Source organism: Lonchura striata, chromosome 12, assembly GCF_050655825.1.
Source record: "Lonchura striata isolate lonStrDom1 chromosome 12, ASM5065582v1, whole genome shotgun sequence".
In the NCBI taxonomy this organism is placed as follows: Eukaryota; Metazoa; Chordata; class Aves; order Passeriformes; family Estrildidae; genus Lonchura; species Lonchura striata.
Genome location: NC_140714.1, coordinates 15,754,977 through 15,773,082, shown reverse-complemented (window position 1 = coordinate 15,773,082; position 18,106 = coordinate 15,754,977). Strand labels below are relative to the sequence as shown.

The 18,106-nt window shown below is 53.1% G+C and overlaps 2 protein-coding genes and 1 long non-coding RNA gene across 3 annotated transcripts; all 3 read left to right on the top strand.

The window, feature by feature from the left end:
* The first annotated feature begins 815 nt into the window (after positions 1-815).
* LOC146766264 (G2/M phase-specific E3 ubiquitin-protein ligase-like) lies at positions 816-4,591 on the top strand. The gene is made up of 10 exons (XM_085590659.1): positions 816-858; positions 1,191-1,282; positions 1,368-1,469; positions 1,752-1,876; positions 1,953-2,115; positions 2,202-2,308; positions 2,523-2,636; positions 2,771-2,889; positions 3,042-3,555; positions 3,826-4,591. Exons 1-10 carry the CDS (start codon positions 816-818, stop codon positions 4,100-4,102), a joined length of 1,656 nt encoding a protein of 551 aa, XP_085446785.1. The 3' UTR covers positions 4,103-4,591.
* A 14-nt stretch (positions 4,592-4,605) lies between these two features.
* Positions 4,606-7,856, top strand: LOC146766263 (uncharacterized). The gene is made up of 2 exons (XR_014958183.1): positions 4,606-7,443; positions 7,662-7,856. It is a non-coding gene; the product is annotated as an uncharacterized LOC146766263 (long non-coding RNA).
* A 4,336-nt stretch (positions 7,857-12,192) lies between these two features.
* On the top strand, positions 12,193-16,106 carry LOC146766262 (E3 ubiquitin-protein ligase PHF7-like). Its single transcript, XM_085590658.1, has 10 exons — positions 12,193-12,235; positions 12,568-12,659; positions 12,745-12,846; positions 13,129-13,253; positions 13,330-13,492; positions 13,579-13,685; positions 13,900-14,013; positions 14,148-14,266; positions 14,419-14,914; positions 15,335-16,106. Exons 1-10 carry the CDS (start codon positions 12,193-12,195, stop codon positions 15,615-15,617), a joined length of 1,644 nt encoding a protein of 547 aa, XP_085446784.1. The 3' UTR covers positions 15,618-16,106.
* Positions 16,107-18,106: the final 2,000 nt, after the last annotated feature.

Genomic DNA, 18,106 nt, shown 5'->3' with positions numbered 1-18,106 from the left:
CCAGGTTTGTAGCAGGGTTTGGGGTTTTCTGTGTGTTTCCATTGAATGTGAGTTGCTTTTACGCGGAACTTTGAATGATTCGATCATGTACCCAAGAGAACATTTTACTGTGTCCTACTGTCCAGTGCTGAACAGGGTTGAGACAGAGCAGGTGGCTCTGTGACTGTGTGCAACGTGCAGGAGCAGCAGCAGAGCAGCAGCAGAGCAGTGCCCCATGGCTGCCTCGGGGCCTGGCATTTGGCCCTGCACTTGCTGCAGGAGTCCCTGCCTGGGTTTCCTGCTGGCCAAACCTTCGCACCCATCTCAGAACCTGGGTTCCCAAAAGGGCCGCCTCAAGTGGTTGCCAGGGACCTGAGGCCATGGCTGCCCCAATTTTGGCTGCACGATGCTGATGTCAGAGTGGCCATTGTGACCCGTGCAAGCAAGGTCACAAAAGGGAAGGCTGGGCTCAGGCCGCCTGTCAGTGCGACCTGACAACAGGAGGAGAAGGCAGGGCAGGGACGCTGCTGCTCAGGGACCAGAGGAGCCCCACAGCTCGGGGCTCTGGGCCTGTGCTGCAGGCTCCCCTGCCTCTCCCTGCCCAGAATCAGCGGAGGAACAGCCAGAGCGGACTGCGGTGTTCCTCGAGGCGACGACGGGAGGAGAAGGCGGACAGGAGCAGGGCTCACGCAGGGCTCAGCAGGGACTAGTGCCCTCGTGGCTCTGGGCCTGTTCTGCAAACTCCCCACACTCTTCTGTCTCCCAGACAGGGAGAGGACCATCACCTGGAGGAGACTTTGGCGTTTCTGGACAGGGACCCACCGCTGACGGCTGCCATGAGTGACAGCAAGCAGGAGGGCCCTGGTGCCAGGGAGCCAGGTGAGGGCAAAGCCGCCCTCCCAGAGCCGGGCCCAGGGGCTCCTGTGGCAGGCGTTGTGTGGGGCCCAGAGCAGAGGCAGGGGGAGGCAGGAGCTGCTCAGCCATGCCGCGGCTGGGAGCCTCCTTCCTGCCCAAGTGGGGCCCAGCTGGGCCAGGGGGCAGCTCTTGGGACACCCGTGCCCGCAATGGCCCCTGCTCTCCAAGGCCTCCAGCCCTGCCCATCAGCCAGGCAGGCAGGCAGGGACAGAGCAGCCCTTGGGGCCGATGCTGCTGCAGCCAAAGAGCTCCGCAGAGGTGCTCATGCCCGCTGCCATTGGCTCTGTGCCCTGCAGTGTGCATGCTGTGTCGCCGTGCAGAGGCTGACCCGGACATCTGCGGTGACAAACTGGAGAAGGGCGGGCTCTGTGCCCACTGGTACTGCCTGGTGAGTGGCTCCAGGAACTCCTTCTACCATTGCAATGGGCAGTTCCTGCCCCTCTCTCCTCATCTGCTCCTCCCCTCTGCTGCAGTTGTTTGCCACTCTACTTCATCGTCAAGAGAACAAGCATCTTGGACTCATGGGATTTCTTCCTCGAGATATCCAAATTGCAGTGCGGCGGGCAGCACAAAAGGTGAGAGTCCGACACAAGCAGGGAGATTTGTGCCAGGTGAGGTTTGCCAGAGCTTAGCCCAGACACTTGGAAGGAAAGGCCTGCCCTTCCAGGCGGCAGTGGGACAAAGTCTGGCTGCCAGCAGCTGCACAGAGGCTCTGGCACGGGAGCCCCCCTCCTCCACCAGACGGCTCTGTGGGCTGAGACCCAGCAGCGGCCACATCCTGCGCCCTGCCCGGAGCGCTGGGGCTGCCTGGGGAAGCCCCGAGGCTGCTGCTGATGGGGCTGCTTGGCTCTTTCCAGCGCTGCTGCGTCTGTGGCCAGAGCGGGGCAACCATCATGTGCTGCAGGCAGAGCTGTGACAGATGGTTCCACCTGCCCTGTGCCAAGGAGGGCGGCTGCGTCACGCAGTATATTCTATATTACAGGTACCTCCTCCCCACTCCTGGTCACCCCTGGCGGAAGATCCAACATTTCTCACTTTGCCCATTCATTTTCCTGCAGGTCCTTCTGCCCTGTGCACCGTCCAAGGCAGGACGTGGAGGCGACTCCAGAGCCGGGCACCCATTGTCTCATCTGCTTGGAACCAGTGGAGGATAGAAAGACTTTCAGAACCTTGGTGTGCCCAGTGTGCAAAGGGGCCTGGTTCCACAGGGACTGCATCCAGGTAGGAGCCCTTCCCTCAGCCCCAGGGCACAGCAGGTGCTCAGCAGCACCAGGGCCTTGCTCAGCCTGCTTCTGTTTGCCCTGCAGGAACAAGCCACGCGTGCTGGTGTTTTATACTTCCAGTGCCCCATATGCAGAGACGAGGAGGCATTCGTTGTCGAAATGTTCATGCTGGGGATCCGAATCCCCTTCAGGTTGGTGTCCTTCTGCCTGCCTCATGGTACAGGAGGTGCAAGGTCTGTGCTGTGCCAGGCCCTATCCCAGCAGTCCTGGCGCTGCCCTGTCCCGTGAGTCTGGGCTTCAGCTTCACACACGCCTTGGAAAAGTACGGGAGGAAGAGCAGGGACAACCTGTACCTCTGTGAGGGGATGGCAGCAGAAACTCATCAGCTTTTCCTTTCTCCATCAGACTGCCAACATGGGAGGACGACGATGACTTTGTGGATCTAGGAGAGTGGCACAGCAGGTGCAATGCCAGGGATTGCCTTTACCCGGGAGGCAGGGACGAGGCAGAGGAAGAGGGGTAAGTTGGGGAGCTGCACCTGAGGCTCTGCAGGGTACCCGTGTCACTTCAAGGGCTCAAAGAGAAAAGAACTAGAAGAGCTTGGCCAGACAATCACTTTGTCCTCAGTGCCATAAACCCATTTGCTTCCCCAGGCCCTGGGAACTGCTCGTGTGCTCCTCCTGTGCTGCTGAGGGCACCCACAGGCGCTGCTCCGGCCTGAGAAACAGTGTACAGAGCTGGGAGTGTGACAGCTGTGCTGGTCTTGAAACGGGTATGAGGCAAAGCACCCGGTGTCCCTGGGCTGGGGGCAGTGCCTAGGCTGGACCTGGCAGAGCCCGTCTGCTCCTGAAGGGCTGGGGTTTTGCTCTGGCCAGGCTTGCCTTGGGCCTGGGTGCTCTTTGACATTCCTGCTTGCCCTTACAGCTCCCAGGGATGAGCCAGAGCTCAGTGGCCCCAGCCCGACCAGTCAGTCAGGACTGGAGCCTGCTCACAGCTCTGCAGAATCTGAGGCCATCAGCCCCAGCTCCCATGGCCCGGTGCCATCGGGGCAGGATCCCCAGGCTTCATCTGCAGTGACCAGCAGCCGCAGCAGCCAGCAATGCATAGCACGGCAGCAGTCTCTGCCATCTCCCTCGCTGGACACCAGCAGCCCCAGCACATCAAGGTCAACGAACAGCAGCACCCCTGAGCTTGAGGACAGGGGCCATTCCAGACATGCTGGGCCCAGCCGCAGGCGCACCCGCTCCCGCCAGCAAGGTCGGGCCCCAGATGGGCCAGTCCGATCGAGGAGTCGCTGTCACAGGTGCAGCAGGACAAGACGAAGGAGGGAGAGGCCCAGGCGAAGGGAGACACCTTCACAGGCATTCCCCAGACGCAGCCGATCCCGCCAGGAACGTCGGGCCCTAAGTCCACCTGTCCGGTCCAGGAGTCGCCGTGACAGCAGCCACAGCACAGCACCAAGGATTGAGAGGCCCAGGCAAAGGGAGACTCCATCAGGGGCATCCCGCAGACGCAGCCGCTCCCGCCTGCAGCGCCGGGCCTCGGATCAAGCTCTCCGGTCCAGGAGTCGCCATGAGAGCAGCCACAGGACAACACCAAGGATTGAGAGGCCCAGGCAAAGGGAGACTCCATCAGGGGCATCCCGCAGATGCAGCCGCTCCCGCCTGCAGCGCCGGGCCTCGGATCAACCTCTCCGGTCCAGGAGTCGCCGTGGCAGCAGCCACAGGACAACACCAAGGACTGAGAGGCCCAGGCAAAGGGAGACTCCATCAGGGGCATCCCGCCGACGCAGCCGCTCCCGCCTGCAGCACCGGGCCTCGGATCAACCTGTCCGTTCCAGGAGTCGCCAGGACAGGAGCAGGAGGAGAGCAGCAAGTGCTGAGTGGCCCAGGCGCACGGGAACACTGTCAGGGAGCTCCCGCAGGAGCAACTGCTCCCGCCAGAGGCGTCGGGCCTCAAATGGGACCTCCAACAGCAGCACGTAGCCTCATCTTTTCTTTCTAGTCCATCTCTTCGCTGTCGGAAGTGAAGGTGAGAACGGTCAGTACAGGGACCTTGCGATTTGCAGGTCTGTGAGAAAACTGCATTAGATCTTATCATTTCTACTGGCAGGAAAGTAGTCTTGTGCTAAATCCCTTGATTTCTGTCTTCCCATGTATTAAGTGAAAAGTCACTTAAATGATGTGGCTAATGAGAAAGGACTCTTGTTCCGGCCTTTTGACTCCAAGCTGAGATGTTTCCCCACTACTGACTCTTGAGTGAACCTCTCCTTAATGGGCTTGGATATGGTTAGGGAGACGTTCAGAGTAAGGTGCTCCTTGGGAAGCTGTCTTTGGAAAGGACGTGTGCTGTTTTGCTATCCTTGAACAATCTCATTTCAGTAAAGCCAAAAGAAAGGAGAAAGAAGAGAGCGAGACACTGCCTCAAGTGTCTGAAGAACCCAGACTACTGTAAGCAATACAGTAATCTGAAGAAATCAGATTACTGTATTGCTGCTGATTTAAAAGACTTGTTTGGAGTTTCAAAGAACAAACCAGAAAAGACTGTGGAAATACCCCGGGACAAAGAGGATGCACAGGACTCTGCCCCAGATGACCATTTTGGACCTTTGCCCAAGAACGACACAGCTCAGGAGTAGAGTGCTTTCAAGTTTTCCTTCTCTGGAGACAAACAAGAGTTAGGCATCACAAAAGGTAACAACAGAACCCTTCTCACAGTGCCATTTCTAAGGAAGAGCTTCTGGCAGGCACTGTAGAGCATTGTGGTGTAACGAAGGTCAGGACGCAGGGGATTTTCAGCAGCAGAAGTCAGTAAGTAGGCAGCAGCATTTTGATCTTCATTTCTGCTTGCCAAGGCTGTGGTAGATTAATGAGCGGTAACTCATGCTTGCATCTCAGGAATTCTGGAAGGCATGCTTTGAGAAGGCATTGGGGTTTTTGCTGAGTGGTGAAAAAGCTTGTTGTCATGCCCTGAATCTCTCAAACAGGGAGGAAGGTGGCACACCAGTCATATCAAGTTTCAGAGAACCCAACAAGATTTTAAAGGAAATGTGTGTTAATGGAGAGGGAGGAGCAAAATTCTGGAGTTGACCTCAAAATCCATGAACATTCTCTTTGTTACCGAGTTCTATTCTTGGACCTTTAGAAAAAGGAAACTGAATGACAAATGATCGTTGCAGTGTTCTAAGCTTAGATAAAATGAGGCCTTATGAAAAGAAGATGAAAGAACATTAAATCGACTAACAGGCCTGTAGGAGAGAAAAGAAACCATGTGAACTTATCCAAAATTTAAAAAAAACCCAACGCAACAACACAAAGCAAGGAGTCCTCCACAGTTGTGCTGAATTCAGAAGGTATTCAGTGTCTTCTGAATGCAACGCAAAGTGTTTAAGAATACAGCAGAGATCCCGAGAACAGAGAGGAAAATCCTGGAGCAGAGATGTAGCTCAGAAAATCTGGCAGGAGCAGATTCTGTCCTTCCTACATCTGTCTTCTCCACGGTAAGTATTTGTCTTGAAAGGAGGAATCCTTCCTGATAAGTGGAGGAATAATCTGGATGTGGCTTTGTTTCCTTTTTGGTGCTGTTATTGCAGAGTCTTGCTGACTTGGAACAGTAAAGCTGGTAAAAGTCACAAGGCAAGAGGATTCTCGTTTCCAAGACGGCAGTTCTGAGGGTGATGATGAGCCTGAGACGTGAGACACTGAAACGGACCAAGAAATGCAAGTTCCACTTCTATTTGTTGTCTACTTGCCTGTAGTAGTTGGATGCTATGGGAATATTAATAGCAGCACTCAGGGAATGGGAAACTGAGATTGCACACCTCTGAGCAATGCAAGTAATCTTGGAAAACCATTTGTGCTGCCCAGAGCCAAAACTCCCAGCAGCCCATGTGATGTGAAGTTGAATATGAAAAGAGAGACGTTGAGCGCAAGAAATTAATGGGCTCATCTTGCTTTGACCAACTCCAAACTGAGTTTGGCCAGAAGCCAAAGACACAGCCAGTTTTCTTTTAAGAAGTGGTTTATTTTTTTAATAGAAGGCTCTATTTGGTTACTAGGGAATAAAGCTTTTCAATGTGTACCATTTCTCTGAAGCACTGCAGTTTTAACTTGCGTTCATGAAATTTGATATAACAATTTTGGATGCTAAAATCCCTTTGTACTTGTCTAGGTTCGTTTCTTTACCACGCACAGAAAGTGCTAGAGTTGTCTTCTTCTTTGAAGATGATGAACGCCTAAGAGGTGCGACAGAATTTCTTCACCCCCTTTTGTATTTTTTTAAAACTGTTCCTGGAATTCCATGAGGAGGCAAAAATGTTGCCTGCCTGGGAATGTTTTCTAGTCAAATTTTGGCATCCTTACTTGTGCTCAAAATTGTGGTAGAATCCCGTGAGAAAGTCCTGGTAAAATAAAGGCCAAGCAGATTTCTGGCTTTCTTCTCTTTCAGATAATTGCCTAATAGGAATCTGGACTTTTAGAGCTTACCAAAACATTAGCCACTTGACAGGTTACCTAGACATTTTGGATCCTTTCAGGTATTTATATAATGTTTAACTTTTTCCTGTCTTTCTGGAGTTACCACTAGGAATGTTGAGTGTTCGTGTCAGCCCCATATGTCCCTGTGGTTCTTTGTCCTAATGAATCTGGGGTTTTCCCTTCTGAATCCAGGGCATTTTGTATGTAGGCGCAAAGAAAACAACAACCAAAGGAAACACGCAGAGTCCCCAAGAGTTGCAGAGGCCAGCAAAACAATTGCTTGTTATGTGTTTTGTAGAATAGTCTTAAGACAGGCTTAAATGATGTGCATTTCTCGAGACTGATTTGATAACACTGCAGGAATGCATTGCTGTGTTCATATAGTGCCCAGCACTCTTCCAGCCTGTCTGATTTGCAGGGGGTGTTAAAATGGAGAGCTCAGTCCTCAGCAGGCCCCAGTTCTGGGGGAAGATGTGTGATCCTGGTGCTGAGCTTCTAATGAAACAGCGGCTATTTCACTGCAATTTACACTGCAGCATGCTGAGGAAAACTGCTGCTGCCTTTCATTGTCCCGCAGACACCAGGCTGCAGGAGGGAACATTTCTGTTGGGAGACAGCGTCTGGTGGGGGGCAAGAGAACAGGAAGGATGTGAAGAATTGACTCCTGACTTTATTGCTGTGTTGTCCGTGATTATTAGAAGCAGCAGCAAAATTGAAAAGTTGTTAAGCCTAATTAATAGGTTCTTCTTTTTTTTTATTTTTGTGCAGAGGGCCCAAAGTTATTTTGTAGGTCATTAGAGCTCAATGAAGAAAAAGAGGGTTGGGAAGACCGACGTAGATTATTGCTTGAGGTGAGTATGTAACATCTGTTCCCTGGGAACTGTAGGTGAAAGCTGAGCATGGGGAGGAAATGCAGGTATGAATGGGCAGGCAGAATTAATTCAGGACCTCAAGAAGAGCCTGCAACTTTGCAACTCCCCAGGAACAAAAGTGTTTTAGTGTACCGGTGTGTATAACATCATGTTGTGTTGTCCAGTCAGGTAAACCATTACATCTTTGTATGTTACAGGAGCAGCTACTTAACTGTATGTAAAGGATGTATTTAAGAGAAGGAGTGAATTTAGAGACTTCTCCTAATAGTGGATTCAGAAACTTCTCAGAAGAATTTGTTCGATTTTCATTATTTCCCAGAATGCTGAAGGAAGCAGAAGGATACGAAAAAGAAAGTGCAGGGAAACCAATAAACTCTTTAATGAATAGAAAAGGGCCACGTTTGTTCCTTGAAGAAGTGGTCAAACAATGTTACTTTCAAAATCCTTTCAAAGATCTAAGAGGAAAAAAAATTGGCGAACCCTGTTCGGCAGTGTTTCCGAGCTGGGGCTGATGGTCTTGGGTGCTGGAGAGCCACGGGAAGGCTCCAGTCCTGACTGCCCGGCCAGGCTGTGGCCATTGAGCTCTGGCTCATCCCTGGCGGCTCTAAGGGCAAGCAGGAAAGACAAAGGTGCCCCAGAGCCGGGCCAGGGCACACCTGGGCACTGGCCCCGGCTCTCCAGGAGCAGACGGGCTCTGCCAAGCCCGACCTGGGCACTGTCCCCAGCCCAGGGACACGCGGCTGCTTTGCCCGGAGCCGTGCCCATAGCAGCAGAGCTGTCACACCCCAGCTGGCTGTGGTGGGTGTGAGGCTCCAGCAGTGCCCGTGGGTGGGCTGGGCAGAGAATCAGCAGCAGCACAGGAGCTGGTGGCAGCGCTTGGGGAAGCACAGGGGACAGCCTCTGCACGGCGACACAGCATGCACACTGCAGGGCACAGAGCCAATGGCAGAGGGCATGAGCACCTCTGCGGGGCTCTTTGGCTGCAGCAGCATCGGCCCCAAGGGCTGCTCTGTCCCTGCCTGCCTGCCTGGCTGATGGGCAGGGCTGGAGGCCTTGGAGAGCAGGGGCCGTTGCGGGCACGGGTGTCCCAAGAGCTGCCCCCTGGCCCAGCTGGGCCCCACTTGGGCAGGAAGGAGGCTCCCAGCCGCGGCATGGCTGAGCAGCTCCTGCCTCCCCCTGCCTCTGCTCTGGGCCCCACACAACGCCTGCCACAGGAGCCCCTGGGCCCGGCTCTGGGAGGGCGGCTTTGCCCTCACCTGGCTCCCTGGCACCAGGGCCCTCCTGCTTGCTGTCACTCATGGCAGCCGTCAGCGGTGGGTCCCTGTCCAGAAACGCCAAAGTCTCCTCCAGGTGCTGGTCCTCTCCCTGTCTGGGAGACAGAAGAGCGTGGGGAGTTTGCAGAACAGGCCCAGAGCCACGAGGGCACTAGTCCCTGCTGAGCCCTGCGTGAGCCCTGCTCCTGTCCGCCTTCTCCTCCCGTCGTCGCCTCGAGGAACACCGCAGTCCGCTCTGGCTGTTCCTCTGCTGATTCTGGGCAGGGAGAGGCAGGGGAGCCTGCAGCACAGGCCCAGAGCCCCGAGCTGTGGGGCTCCTCTGGTCCCTGAGCAGCAGCGTCCCTGCCCTGCCTTCTCCTCCCGTTGTCAGGTCGCACTGACACGCGGCCTGAGCCCAGCCTTCCCTTTTGGGGCCAAGGGGAATCTCTGCCCCTGCCTCTGGCTCAGGCTGCTCTGCCAGCAGGTCTCAGGGAAGGTGATACCCCCCAGAGAGAGGCGTGAGCTGTGGAGGAAAGCCTCTGCAGTCATCCAAAAGGGCACCAAGAAGGAGCCAGCAAACTGCAGCCCTATCAGCATCACTCCATCCCCAGAAAGGTGACAGAAAGACTCCTCTTGGATGTCATCTCTAAGCCTGTGGAATAACAGGAAGGGAAAACTGTGGATGGGCTTAGCAGCTGTTCTGCAGGGCAAATGACTGAGTTAGCAGAAGAGAAATTAGCAAAATACAAGTTTTTCCATGGCAAGGAAGAAAGCAAGGCTGTTAGCATGGAAACTGATAAACACATCGGGGTTACTTGTAGTTAGAGGATACGTGCCTTAGTGAGCAGCATGCATGCCTTCATACTTTGCGGTAAACACATTTGCGATGAATTGTGGACATTAAATGCTTTGTACCAATAAAATACAATAAGCTATTGCTCTGTCCATTGAATATCTTGAGCTTTTTTGATCTACCTAATGATTTAAGATCACACTTTCTTAGGGGTATAAAAACTTGAGAACAACTTGTAATAAAGAAGAAGCCATTGTTGTCGCAGCACAGGTGTATGTGTATGGCTTGTGTCCATCTCTACAGCGACAGAAAACCATGCTTGACCAATCTCACAGCCACCTCTGCTGCACTGACTGGCTGGGCTTGTGAGGGGAGAGCAGTGGCTGTTTGTTGGAGCTTATTTTAAGTTGGGGTGGTTTTGTGTGGTGGAAAAATTTTTCTTTTAATTTGTGCTTTTAAAGAAAGGCTTGGAAGTTTTTTGTTGTTTGGTTTTAAGGTAGTAGTAGTTTATTGTAAGTTATTGAAAAGATTGTCTTCTTGGGTAGTTGTGGTTTGCTTAGTAGCTTAGGTAAAGGCACATACATACTTTGATGTCTTTTCTGACTTGTTTTTTTCTTTTCCCCCCCTGCCCAGGGTTGGTGTTATTTTTTTATATGGTACATTATGTGTTAAATGTTTATAGTTTTTCTTTAATGCTTATTACTTATATTAAATGGTGCTTTTTTACTCTAAATTAATTTGTGAGTGTTAACATTACTAAGAATATGGAGGTAAGGAAGAAGAAAGAGGGAGGACAGGATAGGCCTAAATCTCTTTATCTTAAAACTTTTGACTTTTATGTATAAAACTAAAACCCCCCTGTATAAGACTTTAAATCTTCTTGTATAGCACTTAAACATTCTTCTGTTTACTTTGCAACTACTTTTACTATAATACTTAAAATTTTTTGTGCCTCTTTGTTCTTTTTATAAGGTTGGTAAATTATTCTATGGTTTAAATCTAAGATTACAGCTGGTTTTAGTTGCCTGCTAGGGTCTTAAATGCTTCTGACTTGGACTTGGAACATCTAAAAATGTCTGAGGGGCATTTTGAGTTCTGACAGCTGTTGTCAGCCGGGACTTCAGCAAGGCTTTGTCCCGGCCTCCCATATCAGGGTCACGGGGCAGCTCAGGGACAGTGGCGTAGAGAAGTGGACAGTGGAGCTCCAAACTCAGAGAGCTGTGAGCTCAGGGGGCCCTGCTGGGACCAGCCTTGTTTGCCCTATTCCCCAGTGACCTGGCGGAAGGGATGGAGCCCTCGCTCAGCAGGTTTGCTGATGGGACGGAAACGGGAGCAGGAGGTTAAAAAATCACAAGGCTGTGCTGCCCTTCAGCGAGACCTGGGCATGCTTGAGAGTTGAGCAGAGAGGGACCTAGTGAAGTTGCACAGAGGAAAGCCTCTAGAAGAGCTTGAAGGTTTGTAATTACCAGGCAACAGAAGTTCTTTAGTATAGAGGCGTGTATAACGTCATCTTGTGATGTCCATTCAGGGAAACCACTGCACCTCTGTATGTTACAGGAGCAGTTCCTTCTTGGTATGTAAAATAGTCTTTGAGACAAACCGTGAATTCAGAAACTTCCCCTAGCATTATGCTGGATTTTCACAATTTTCTGGACTGCCTGGTGAAGCGTAAGGATTCCAAAAAGAAAGGGAAAGCAAACCAATAAATCTTCTCTTAGACATCAGAAGCGTTTCCTGTTTGTTCCTTGAAGAAGTTGCCAAACAATGTTACTTTGGAAATCCTTTCAAAGATCTAATGGGAAAAAGCATTGGGCCAAAATGTTCGCCTGTGTTTCTGAAGAGGAACCTTTTGCTTTTTCTGTCAATTCCAGGTTTGTAGCAGGGTTTGGGGTTTTCTGTGTGTTTCCATTGAATGTGAGTTGCTTTTACGCGGAACTTTGAATGATTCGATCATGTACCCAAGAGAACATTTTACTGTGTCCTACTGTCCAGTGCTGAACAGGGTTGAGACAGAGCAGGTGGCTCTGTGACTGTGTGCAACGTGCAGGAGCAGCAGCAGAGCAGCAGCAGAGCAGTGCCCCATGGCTGCCTCGGGGCCTGGCATTTGGCCCTGCACTTGCTGCAGGAGTCCCTGCCTGGGTTTCCTGCTGGCCAAACCTTCGCACCCATCTCAGAACCTGGGTTCCCAAAAGGGCCGCCTCAAGTGGTTGCCAGGGACCTGAGGCCATGGCCGCCCCAATTTTGGCTGCACGATGCTGATGTCAGAGTGGCCATTGTGACCCGTGCAAGCAAGGTCACAAAAGGGAAGGCTGGGCTCAGGCCGCGTGTCAGTGCGACCTGACAACGGGAGGAGAAGGCAGGGCAGGGACGCTGCTGCTCAGGGACCAGCGGAGCCCCACAGCTCGGGGCTCTGGGCCTGTGCTGCAGGCTCCCCTGCCTCTCCCTGCCCAGAATCAGCGGAGGAACAGCCAGAGCGGACTGCGGTGTTCCTCGAGGCGACGACGGGAGGAGAAGGCGGACAGGAGCAGGGCTCACGCAGGGCTCAGCAGGGACTAGTGCCCTCGTGGCTCTGGGCCTGTTCTGCAAACTCCCCACACTCTTCTGTCTCCCAGACAGGGAGAGGACCATCACCTGGAGGAGACTTTGGCGTTTCTGGACAGGGACCCACCACTGACGGCTGCCATGAGTGACAGCAAGCAGGAGGGCCCTGGTGCCAGGGAGCCAGGTGAGGGCAAAGCCGCCCTCCCAGAGCCGGGCCCAGGGGCTCCTGTGGCAGGCGTTGTGTGGGGCCCAGAGCAGAGGCAGGGGGAGGCAGGAGCTGCTCAGCCATGCCGCGGCTGGGAGCCTCCTTCCTCCCCAAGTGGGGCCCAGCTGGGCCAGGGGGCAGCTCTTGGGACACCCGTGCCCGCAATGGCCCCTGCTCTCCAAGGCCTCCAGCCCTGCCCATCAGCCAGGCAGGCAGGCAGGGACAGAGCAGCCCTTGGGGCCGATGCTGCTGCAGCCAAAGAGCCCCGCAGAGGTGCTCATGCCCTCTGCCATTGGCTCTGTGCCCTGCAGTGTGCATGCTGTGTCGCCGTGCAGAGGCTGACCCGGACATCTGCGGTGACAAACTGGAGAAGGGCGGGCTCTGTGCCCACTGGTACTGCCTGGTGAGTGGCTCCGGGAACTCCTTCTACCATTGCAATGGGCAGTTCCTGCCCCTCTCTCCTCATCTGCTCCTCCCCTCTGCTGCAGTTGTTTGCCACTCTACTTCATCGTCAAGAGAACAAGCATCTTGGACTCATGGGATTTCTTCCTCGAGATATCCAAATTGCAGTGCGGCGGGCAGCACAAAAGGTGAGAGCCTGACGCAAGCAGGGAGATTTGTGCCAGGTGAGGTTTGCCAGAGCTTAGCCCAGACACTTGGAAGGAAAGGCCTGCCCTTCCGGGCGGCAGTGGGACAAAGTCTGGCTGCCAGCAGCTGCACAGAGGCTCTGGCACGGGAGCCCCCCTCCTCCACCAGACGGCTCTGTGGGCTGAGACCCAGCAGCGGCCACATCCTGCGCCCTGCCCGGAGCGCTGGGGCTGCCTGGGGAGGCCCCGAGGCTGCTGCTGATGGGGCTGCTTGGCTCTTTCCAGCGCTGCTGCGTCTGTGGCCACAGCGGGGCAACCATCATGTGCTGCATGGAGGGCTGTGACAGATGGTTCCACCTGCCCTGTGCCAAGGAGGGCGGCTGCGTCACGCAGTATATTCTATATTACAGGTACCTCCTCCCCACTCCTGGTCACCTCTGGCGGAAGATCCAACATTTCTCACTTTGCCCATCCATTTTCCTGCAGGTCCTTCTGCCCTGTGCACCGTCCAAGGCAGGACGTGGAGGCGACTCCAGAGCCGGGCACCCATTGTCTCATCTGCTTGGAACCAGTGGAGGATAGAAAAACTTTCAGAACCTTGGTGTGCCCAGTGTGCAAAGGGGCCTGGTTCCACAGGGACTGCATCCAGGTAGGAGCCCTTCCCTCAGCCCCAGGGCACAGCAGGTGCTCAGCAGCACCAGGGCCTTGCTCAGCCTGCTTCTGTTTGCCCTGCAGGAACAAGCCACGCGTGCTGGTGTTTTATACTTCCAGTGCCCCATATGCAGAGACGAGGAGGCATTCGTTGTCGAAATGTTCAGGCTGGGGATCCGAATCCCCTTCAGGTTGGTGTCCTTCTGCCTGCCTCACAGGACAGGAGGTGCAAGGTCTGTGCTGTGCCAGGCCCTACCCCAGCAGTCCTGGCGCTGCCCTGTCCCGTGAGTCTGGGCTTCATCTTCACACACGCCTTGGAAAAGTACGGGAGGAAGAGCAGGGACAACCTGTACCTCCGTGAGGGGATGGCAGCAGAAACTCATCAGCTTTTCCTTTCTCCATCAGACTGCCAACATGGGAGGACGACGATGACTTTGTGGATCTAGGAGAGTGGCACAGCAGGTGCAATGCCAGGGATTGCCTTTACCCGGGAGGCAGGGACGAGGCAGAGGAAGAGGGGTAAGTTGGGGAGCTGCACCTGAGGCTCTGCAGGGTACCCGTGTCACTTCAAGGGCTCAAAGAGAAAAGAACTAGAAGAGCTTGGCCAGACAATCACTTTGTCCTCAGTGCCATAAACCCATTTGCTTCCCCAGGCCCTGGGAACTGCTCGTGTGCTCCTCCTGTGCTGCTGAGGGCACCCACAGGCGATGCTCCGGCCTGAGAAACAGCGTACAGAGCTGGGAGTGTGACAGCTGTGCTGGTCTTGAAACGGGTATGAGGCAAAGCACCCGGTGTCCCTGGGCTGGGGGCAGTGCCCAGGCTGGGCCTGGCAGAGCCCGTCTGCTCCTGAAGGGCTGGGGTTTTGCTCTGGCCAGGCTTGCCTTGGGCCTGGGTGCTCTTTGACATTCCTGCTTGCCCTTACAGCTCCCAGGGATGAGCCAGAGCTCAGTGGCCCCAGCCCGACCAGTCAGTCAGGACTGGAGCCTGCTCACAGCTCTGCAGAATCTGAAGCCATTAGCCCCAGCTCCCATGGCCCGGTGCCATCGGGGCAGGATCCCCAGGCTTCATCTGCAGTGACCAGCAGTCGCAGCAGCCAGCAATGCACAGCACGGCAGCAGTCTCTGCCATCTCCCTCGCTGGACACCAGCAGCCCCAGCACATCAAGGTCAACGAACAGCAGCACCCCTGAGCTTGAGGACAGGGGCCATTCCAGACATGCTGGGCCCGGCCGCGGGCGCACCCGCTCCCACCAGCAAGGTCGGGCCCCAGATGGGCCAGTCCGATCGAGGAGTCGCTGTCACTGGTGCAGCAGGACAAGACGAAGGAGGGAGAGGCCCAGGCGAAGGGAGACACCTTCACAGGCATCCCCCAGACGCAGCCGCTCCCGCCAGGAACATCGGGCCCTAAGTCCACCTGTCCGGTCCAGGAGTCGCCGTGACAGCAGCCACAGCACAGCACCAAGGATTGAGAGGCCCAGGCAAAGGGAGACTCCATCAGGGGCATCCCGCAGACGCAGCTGCTCCCGCCTGCAGCGCCGGGCCTCGGATCAAGCTCTCCGGTCCAGGAGTCGCCATGAGAGCAGCCACAGGACAACACCAAGGACTGAGAGGCCCAGGCAAAGGGAGACTCCATCAGGGGCATCCCGCAGACGCAGCCGCTCCCGCCTGCAGCGCCGGGCCTCGGATCAACCTCTCCGGTCCAGGAGTCGCCGTGACAGCAGCCACAGGACAACACCAAGGATTGAGAGGCCCAGGCAAAGGGAGACTCCATCAGGGGCATCCCGCAGACGCAGCCGCTCCCGCCTGCAGCGCAGGGCCTCGGATCAACCTCTCCGGTCCAGGAGTCGCCGTGACAGCAGCCACAGGACAACACCAAGGACTGAGAGGCCCAGGCAAAGGGAGACTCCATCAGGGGCATCCCGCAGACGCAGCCGCTCCCGCCTGCAGCGCCGGGCCTCGGATCAACCTCTCCGGTCCAGGAGTCGCCAGGACAGGAGCAGGAGGAGAGCAGCAAGTGCTGAGTGGCCCAGGCGCACGGGAACACTGTCAGGGAGCTCCCGCAGGAGCAACCGCTCCCGCCAGAGGCGTCGGGCCTCAAATGGGACCTCCAACAGCAGCACGTAGCCTCATCTTTTCTTTCTAGTCCATCTCTTCGCTGTCGGAAGTGAAGGTGAGAACGGTCAGTACAGGGACCTTGCGATTTGCAGGTCTGTGAGAAAACTGCATTAGATCTTATCATTTCTACTGGCAGGAAAGTAGTCTTGTGCTAAATCCCTTGATTTCTGTCTTCCCATGTATTAAGTGAAAAGTCACTTAAATGATGTGGCTAATGAGAAAGGACTCTTGTTCCGGCCTTTTGACTCCAAGCTGAGATGTTTCCCCACTACTCACTCTTGAGTGAACCTCTCCTTAATGGGCTTGGATATGGTTAGGGAGACGTTCAGAGTAAGGTGCTCCTTGGGAAGCTGTCTTTGGAAAGGACGTGTGCTGTTTTGCTATCCTTGAACAATCTCATTTCAGTAAAGCCAAAAGAAAGGAGAAAGAAGAGAGCGAGACACTGCCTCAAGTGTCTGAAGAACCCAGACTACTGTAAGCAATACAGTAATCTGAAGAAATCAGATTACTGTATTGCTGCTGATTTAAAAGACTTGTTTGGAGCTTCAAAGAACAAACCAGAAAAGACTGTGGAAATACCCCGGGACAAAGAGGATGCACAGGACTCTGCCCCAGATGACCATTTTGGACCTTTGCCCAAGAACGACACAGCTCAGGAGTAGAGTGCTTTCAAGTTTTCCTTCTCTGGAGACAAACAAGAGTTAGGCATCACAAAAGGTAACAACAGAACCCTTCTCACAGTGCCATTTCTAAGGAAGAGCTTCTGGCAGGCACTGTAGATCATTGTGGTGTAACGAAGGTCAGGACGCAGGGGATTTTCAGCAGCAGAAGTCAGTAAGTAGGCAGCAGCATTTTGATCTTCATTTCTGCTTGCCAAGGCTGTGGTAGATTAATGAGCGGTAACTCATGCTTGCATCTCAGGAATTCTGGAAGGCATGCTTTGAGAAGGCATTGGGGTTTTTGCTGAGTGGTGAAAAAGCTTGTTGTCATGCCCTGAATCTCTCAAACAGGGAGGAAGGTGGCACACCAGTCATATCAAGTTTCAGAGAACCCAACAAGATTTTAAAGGAAATGTGTGTTAATGGAGAGGGAGGAGCAAAATCCTGGAGTTGACCTCAAAATCCATGAACATTCTCTTTGTTACCGAGTTCTATTCTTGGACCTTTAGAAAAAGGAAACTGAATGACAAATGATCGTTGCAGTGTTCTAAGCTTAGATAAAATGAGGCCTTATGAAAAGAAGATGAAAGAACATTAAATCGACTAACAGGCCTGTAGGAGAGAAAAGAAACCATGTGAACTTATCCAAAATTTAAAAAAAACCCAACGCAACGACACAAAGCAAGGAGTCCTCCACAGTTGTGCTGAATTCAGAAGGTATTCAGTGTCTTCTGAATGCAACGCAAAATGTTTAAGAATACAGCAAAGATCCCGAGAACAGAGAGGAAAATCTTGGAGCAGAGATGTAGCTCAGAAAATCTGGCAGGAGCAGATTCTGTCCTTCCTACATCTGTCTTCTCCACGGTAAGTATTTGTCTTGAAAGGAGGAATCCTTCCTGATAAGTGGAGGAATAATCTGGATGTGGCTTTGTTTCCTTTTTGGTGCTGTTATTGCAGAGTCTTGCCGACTTGGAACAGTAAAGCTGGTAAAAGTCACAAGGCAAGAGGATTCTCGATTCCAAGACGGCAGTTCTGAGGGTGATGATGAGACTGAGACGTGAGACACTGAAACGGACCAAGAAATGCAAGTTCCACTTCTATTTGTTGTCTACTTGCCTGTAGTAGTTGGATGCTATGGGAATATTAATAGCAGCACTCAGGGAATGGGAAACTGAGATTGCACACCTCTGAGCAATGCAAGTAATCTTGGAAAACCATTTGTGCTGCCCAGAGCCAAAACTCCCAGCAGCCCATGTAATGTGAAGTTGAATATGAAAAGAGAGACGTTGAGCGCAAGAAATTAACGGGCTCATCTTGCTTTGACCAACTCCAAACTGAGTTTGGCCAGAAGCCAAAGACACAGCCAGTTTTCTTTTAAGAAGTGGTTTATTTTTGTAATAGAAGGCTCTATTTGGTTACTAGGGAATAAAGCTTTTCAATGTATACCATTTCTCTGAAGCACTGCAGTTTTAACTTGCGTTCATGAAATTTGATATAACAATTTTGGATGCTAAAATCCCTTTGTACTTGTCTAGGTTCGTTTCTTTACCACGCACAGAAAGTGCTAGAGTTGTCTTCTTCTTTGAAGATGATGAACGCCTAAGAGGTGCGACAGAATTTCTTCACCCCCTTTTGTATTTTTTTAAAACTGTTCCTGGAATTTCATGAGGAGGCAAAAATGCTGCCTGCCTGGGAATGTTTTCTAGTCAAATTTTGGCATCCTTACTTGTGCTCAAAATTGTGGTAGAATCCCGTGAGAAAGTCCAGGTAAAATAAAGGCCAAGCAGATTTCTGGCTTTCTTCTCTTTCAGATAATTGCCTAATAGGAATCTGGACTTT